The sequence below is a fragment of the Phaseolus vulgaris genome, chromosome 11, assembly GCF_051622355.1.
Source record: "Phaseolus vulgaris cultivar YP4 chromosome 11, ASM5162235v1, whole genome shotgun sequence".
Taxonomy (NCBI): domain Eukaryota; kingdom Viridiplantae; phylum Streptophyta; class Magnoliopsida; order Fabales; family Fabaceae; genus Phaseolus; species Phaseolus vulgaris.
This window is the reverse complement of record NC_143508.1, coordinates 29,670,304-29,677,319: the sequence shown is the minus strand read 5'-3', so window position 1 is coordinate 29,677,319 and position 7,016 is coordinate 29,670,304. Positions and strand designations below refer to the sequence as shown.

The 7,016-nt window shown below is 38.2% G+C and overlaps 1 protein-coding gene across 1 annotated transcript; it reads right to left on the bottom strand.

Moving 5' to 3' along the window:
* Nucleotides 1-1,136: 1,136 nt before the first annotated feature.
* LOC137810341 (senescence-specific cysteine protease SAG39) lies at nt 1,137-2,584 on the bottom strand. The gene is made up of 2 exons (XM_068611557.2): nt 2,061-2,584; nt 1,137-1,966 (listed from the first exon to the last, which is right to left on the bottom strand). The coding sequence occupies exons 1-2, from the start codon at nt 2,497-2,499 to the stop codon at nt 1,377-1,379; spliced, it is 1,029 nt and encodes a 342-aa protein (XP_068467658.2). The 5' UTR covers nt 2,500-2,584; the 3' UTR covers nt 1,137-1,376.
* Between the last annotated feature and the right edge of the window lie 4,432 nt (nt 2,585-7,016).

Below are 7,016 nucleotides of genomic sequence, written 5' to 3'. Positions count from 1 at the left end.
CACCTGAGTCACAGTGTTCCGATACGGAGGTGCACGGTGTTTACCGCCTTACTGACTTGATCGTCAGAGTGCAAACGACCGCGAGGGCGCCCTTTGTTCTCTCTGTTTCAGGTACTCACGGCGGCGAAGGGTGGTGATCTGGAACAAAGACGAAGGAGTCCTTGATACGCGAGTTTAGTTACGCACGAAACACGATCTGGTCAACCGACAGGAACATTTTTTAGTAATGAGTGCATGATCATGCATCTCTATTTTTATTTTATATAAAAATGGTGATGTTTTGACACTAAAAAAACATTTCTTTGACAAAGAAACAATAATAATATTTTTTTAATTTAAAATTTTAATATATTATTATATTATTGAAATGTGTTATATAATGAATATAATTTTTTAAAAGAGTGTAAAAATATTATTTTTCTAAATATAAATGACATTTAATGTTTATCTGACACATAAGTCAATCTTTTAAAGCTAAAGATAAGATCCCATTTGATAAGACTTCTTCTATTTCGTTAAACTTCAATATGATCATTAATGGAGTTGGATAAATTACTGCTTCAACTTAGCTAATTAATATATAAATGATGATGTCAGATGTGGAAAATTTGGTCGTCGATGCTGAAGAATCATGATTACGTTCATGCCTCAAATTCCAATTTGAACAATGACAGGTTCTACAAGTTTAATAGAATAACCTCAGTTGTTACATGGTTTCATATTATATCCCACGTTGGTGTCAGTTAACTAAAGAACACTATAAGATGGACCCTAATTCATATATATATTGCTTTTGTCTTTTCTTCCCTCTCAACTTTATAAAAATGAAAGTATAAGATTATTATAATAACCACGCGACACTTTCTCTTTTTCTATATCAATTAAGTTAACATAGACAGACTGATATATGTGTCGAGAATAATAACTTTTATTTTTTCTTTCAACCACAAATATTATTCTCCTAGAGATATAATTCTTCTGAGTCGTGACCAACGTAGATATATTATGATGAAACTAATTCTTTTGACTGAACTTTTTTCACTGTTATCAAAATTGAAATCTTGATAAAGAAAATACGTGTATCGATTAAAACTTGAATAATAATAAAAAATTTATATAAATATACTAAACAACAGTAGAATAACACATATATATATATAGTTATAAAACTTATATATTTCATTATGTGGTAGAAATTAAGCGTTTAGTAGACATCATAAGATTAAAGAAAAACACCTTATTAGGGACACTAGACTAGAAGGTGCTTATACTAGCTAGAAAAGAAAATGATGATTAGAGATTCAACGCGCATATATATATATATATATATATACTCAATTAAACTCTTTAAGATTAATATATGGATTAAGCAACACTCAAACAGTTGGATAAGAAGCACTGGTAGCAATTCCACATAAACCTTCCTTGGCATGTATATCTCGCTTCATCCTTATGTAGCCTTTCTCACCCCATTCAGTTCCCCATGAATTCTTTACTAGCCAATACTTAGGACCATCACCAGCTTTTCCATAACCAACCACTGTAACAGAATGATCAATTTCAGTCCCACACTTTCCTGTAAATATCCCACTTGAATAAAACTGGAAAGCAGACCCTCCAGCTTCAACATAAGCTGACACTGGTTGATGTGCCACAGCTTTTAGGAGTGCCTTTTCACTATTACCAGGAACTTTCTCGTACCCTTTGATCTTAGCTACACCATGACTTTCCTTCTTAACCTTACAACTCTTGTTAACTCCTTTGTAGGGGTAGTATGTTTCACTTGCTATTCCTCCCTTTTTAGCAAGAAATTCAAAGGCATCTTCCACATAACCACCATTGCATCCGTCGCTGTCACCTCTGACACAATCTACTAGTTCTTGTTCTGACAGGGACACCAATTCACCTTTAGTTATATGATGGAGACCCTCAATTGTAGCCACAGTTGAAAATGCCCAACAACTTCCTGTTTGCACAAACAAAACCAAGTTGATATATATTAGACATTTCTTAATGGATCACCAATGGAATCTTACGACAGATGGAAAATAGAATCTTACGACATGTTCCTTGGTCTTTGATTGGAGTAACAGCACCTCTTTTCCTCCAGTTCATGGTAGCAGGAATCTTAGTGACACTGTCATACTTAAACGATGTTTCTGCTGCTGACCACACTCTACCTTCCTTCCTCTGAGCATTAGTCAGTAAAGCCTTAAATTCTTCATTATGAAGGTCAGCAAATTTGTTAATGCTGAGGTTGAAAGGTTTGTCCCCAGCAGCATTGAAGGACTCAATGAACTGCACATTGTTCTTGAATATTTGTAAACGTTTCTCCTTCTCAGCATCATCCTTGTAGACCTTACCATACTGTGTCATCCACTTCTCATGTCTCTCTGACGAGAAGGCCTCAGGCAACCTGCGAGACACTACATGGCAAGTCCACAAGGTGAAAACAAGGAACAAAACAAAAAGATAGTTGTTTTTGTCAAATGAACTCATAATGTAATCAGAACAATAGGTTTAGAGTAGGTTTGTTGAAGTGTTCTTTGTAACACAGACAAAGAAAATTGTTTTGGTTTGGAGCAAAGGCAATGACAATTGCAGGTAATTTATAGTGGTGAGGAGCACCTCAACATTTGTTTCATAGTGCATCGAATAGTAGACAGCACAATTTGAGCGACTTTCTACTTGGATTCTCGACCGCACTGAACCACGTGTGTCATGCGAATTCGTCGAGTCATTTGTTCGCTTTCGACGAAAGATCCTTTTCCTTTCCAATTGATGTAGAATTAGACGACCACACGTGCTAAACCCCTCTTATAAGAACGTGTTGCAATTTAATCTGTTAACAAAAACGAAGCATACCATCATTCTTATGTTCAGAAAAGAGGGTGTATAAAAGTTTTTGCTTACGCCAGCCCTAAATGGCGCGAGTTATGTATGGAATGTGGGGTAATCATGCCTTATATAGCTATAAATAAATAGTCAGAATTACTAAATACGCCACACCGTGTATATAATTATATGACCACTACGACTACATTTATTTTTAATTGTTTTTAATTTTGTTCAATTTTTCTCTTCCTAACCCTAAAAAAATTTCAATTTATCTACGAAACAATTTGGTAGGTAAATTAAAAACAGGTGAGACCCAAAACCAAGTTCTTGAAGAATATCCAAAGAAACTTTAACCATTACACGAGTAAAGTTTTGTTATCATATTATAATTATTATTATACTTATTAATATAATTATCAATATTAATAACATTATTCATATATTTAATATCATTATTCATATATTTAATATCATTATTAATATTATTAAATATTATTATTATTAATATTATTAAATATTATTACTATCATTACTATTAAATATTATAAGTACTATTAAATATTATTAATATTATTAAATTATTAAATATTCTTAATATTATTAAATATGATTAATATTATAAAATATTTGTTTCGCCAGTTGACCTGATCGCCGGTTGACTCTGAAAACAGGTTATGACTCTGTCTGCCTCGGTTGGATTTGCTCTTTCCTTGGTATGTTGGAACGCGGCTCCTCTGAAACAGAGGGGGCCTACCTGTTGATTGCACTTCGACGATTAAGTCAGTACTAGCTAAGAAACAATGAGTAAGTAAGCAAGTAGTTTCAGTCTTAGAAACGGTGTATCTTTACCAGGGATCCTGATTCCCTTTTATAGACTACTTTTAGGTTACTTCATTGTAACAACCCTTCTCTCATGAGAACCTTATCTTGAGTGAAAGTAGGTTCAATGGGAGGACAGTCTGTTACAATGTCGCACAATCTTAGCGTAACAACCACACAAAATCTTCCTCCTTGGAGTGCATAATCTTAACAACATGGCCCCCAGGGTACCACCTCATGTACCAGCATCATGGGGCCCATTTGTTACTATAGGCAGTCTAGCCTTTACGTATCATCCATGCAGCTTACCCCTAAAAACCCTAGCGCTCTCGGGCCTAGGCATCTTTAGGAGATATTTACTTGTGCTAGGCCCAAATGCACTATACACACCACATGCATTTTCTCGCCGATCAAGTCTTACATATATACGAGTTTCCACACACGCATTCTTGGGGCCCACTTATGTAGCCCATTAACTCGACCAAACCACCGACCTGATTTGCATAAAAAAGGTGTCGATGTCTAATCACCAAAGCGTTAAGCTCCACGCTCTGGTCCAATACAATATTATTAAATATTATTAATATTAGTAAATGTTATTAAATATTATTAATATTAGTAAATGTTATTAATTTTATTAAATAATATTAATATGATTAAATATTAATAAATATTATTAATATTATTAAATATCATTAATATTATAAAATATTAATAATATTATTAAATATTAATATTATTAATATTATTAGTATTATTAATATTATTGTTCTTGCCGGTTGACCTGGTCGTCGGTTGACTTCAAAGGCAAGTGATGACTCTTCCTATTTCTGGTGGATTTTGTGTTTCCCTTTGGATGTTGGAAGGCGGCTCCGTTGAAACAGAGGGGTCCTACCTGTTGATTGCACTCCGACGATCAAGTCAGTTTCGGCTTACAGAAACAATAAGTTTCAATCTTAGAAACAGTCCAAAACACATGAATTCCTTCTTCTGAGAATTGCATTTGTTTTTTTTTTTTTTTCTGTTTTAGATTTCCTTTTGTAAGATAGATCACCCAACCCCGAACTACAAAACCCTGTATCCTTGGGCTTCTAGTGACCTGTTAGGGGAGACCTCAGATTTTACCACCCATGCGAGCATAGTGACCTATAGGAAGAGCACCTTAAAAAACACTACCTTTTTGGCAAAGAGCACGACAAGTTCGTCAAAGTTGTACCTTGCAGGGTGGGTGAACCGGTCTTTTGTGATGAGTCGTCAGACCCAGAGGGCCCGTTTTGTTTCATTTACTCCACCATCTTCAAGAAACTCTTTCTACGTCTTCCCTTTCCCAACTTTGAGAGGGCCCTCCTTACTGAGATCAACGTTGCCCCTGCCCAGGTACACCCAAATAGCTGGGCGTTTGTTCGGGCATTCTCCATTTTGTGTCACCACTTTGGCCATCCGCCATCAGTGGATGTATTCCTTTATTTTTTCAAAGCCAAGAGCCCAGGTCAGAAATTGTGGGTGAGCTTCAATGGGGTTGCTGGGAAAGTCTTGCTAACCCTCTACCAACAATCGTAGAAAGGCTTCAAGGGTAAGTTCTTCATGATTCGTTACAGCGCTAATGATCTGCTATCCCTCTTATGGTCGAGCTTCAGACTCAGATGGTTGAGCTCCCTCTTGCTGGGAATGCCCCCCAGCGCCTCTTCTCCCCGCGACATTGTGGTGCAGGAGGGTAGAGGTGAAAGTGCCTTGGAGGGAGACCAGTGGGACTCCTCTTCTGACCTATCTTCCTTCCTATAAAAGATGTTGCACTCTGGTATAGTTAAAGAGAGGCTAGAGAATTTGGAAGAGGTTCCCCTGATGGAGCACATGTCGAGGCAACTAGGGGAATCCCTAGTTGCGATCAGTCTTCTCCTTTCCAAGATGCGAAAGGCAAAGGAACTGGCCAACCAAGAAGGCCTCCAAACCGCTGAGCTCAAACGTCGAGTCACTGAACTTTCCCTAGAGGTGGAGGAGCTTCGAAGAACTCATCAAGAGACCAAGGCCCTCCTGTTTGGGAAATCCTAGGAGACGAGGGATTATATGCTATGAACAACGACCTTCGCATTGAGGTGGAGAGGCTGAAAGGGGAGTTGGCCAACAGCGACGAGAAGATGGCTAAGCAGAAGGAGGAGTTGGTCCAAAAGGATGAACTCTTTCAACAGACCAAGGACAACCTTACAAGCTATGCCACCGACTCCTATGCGGCGGGCTTCGAGGATGCCATAGCTCAGGTTACCTACATGCATCCTGAGGTGGATCTCTCCCATACAAGGTTAAATAAAACTGTTGTAGATGGGTAGTTAGTGGATGTGGAATAGCAGTGGTGAACTTCCTTGCTATTGTCTTATTTTGTAACGTAACGAACAACTAACTATTTTGTACACACACACACACATATATATATATATGAATGTTTTCCTTTTCCAAGCTTACCACTTAGTGTATGAATGTTTTTCTTTTTGACTTCGGCTAACTTATATGCCTTGAATCGAGTTTGACAACAAGTAGCACGCCAACAATCGCCCCTACTTTAAGTAACACGGTCCTCCATGAACCTCCATGCTTATACTCTTGGGATCTCATCAAGGGAAGACTTCACTCCCACTCTTGGTATCTTACCAAGGGGAGAGGTTCAATAGGAACCTTGGTTCATTATGAACCTTTCTTGTTCCCGACCTTGGCGTATTTACCCAAGGGGGAGGTTCACTAGGAACCCTGTTTGTTCCCGACCATGGCGTAATTATCCAAAGGGGGAGGTTCACTAGGAACCCTGTTTGTTTCCGACCTTGGCGTATATACCCAAAGGGGGAGGTTCACTAGGAACCCTGATTCATAATGTATCGCAAGCGTATTCTCCAAATAACTTTTATTGGGTGACCTCATTAAAAAACCCTGATAAGGGAAAAAGAGTGCCCCCTTGAATAATCAAACTGCGTAATAGTATGATTAACTGAAATAAAATTTGAGATTAGCCCCATTCCATGTTCGGGGAATAATCCCGCCTTCCAAGGTCTTGAGTTTGTACACTCCGTTCTCGAGCACCTCTATTACATGGAATGGGCCAGTCCATATGGGCGACAACTTGTTCTCCAACTCGTAGGGGTGAGCCTTTCGCATTTCCAAGTCGGCAACCTGGAACTGTCGAGGTTTCAACTTGGACTTGTGCTTATACTCCACCCTTATCTTCAAAGCTTTAGCCTTGATGCGCGCTTCCTCCCTGACCTCGTCGAGCAGGTCTAAGTTTACACTTCTCTCCTCGTTAGACTCCTCAGCCACAAAGTTCTGGAATCGAGGTGAACTTTCTTGGATCTCAACGGGAATCATGGCATCTGATC

Bases quoted from the DNA above. Each gene is read 5' to 3' on its own strand.
- LOC137810341 (XM_068611557.2), bottom strand. From the start codon at position 2,499: ATGAGTTCATTTGACAAAAACAACTATCTTTTTGTTTTGTTCCTTGTT. The intron at 1,967-2,060 runs GTAAGATTCTAT...TTGTGCAAACAG, and splicing joins CAAAGACCAAGGAACATGTC to GAAGTTGTTGGGCATTTTCA.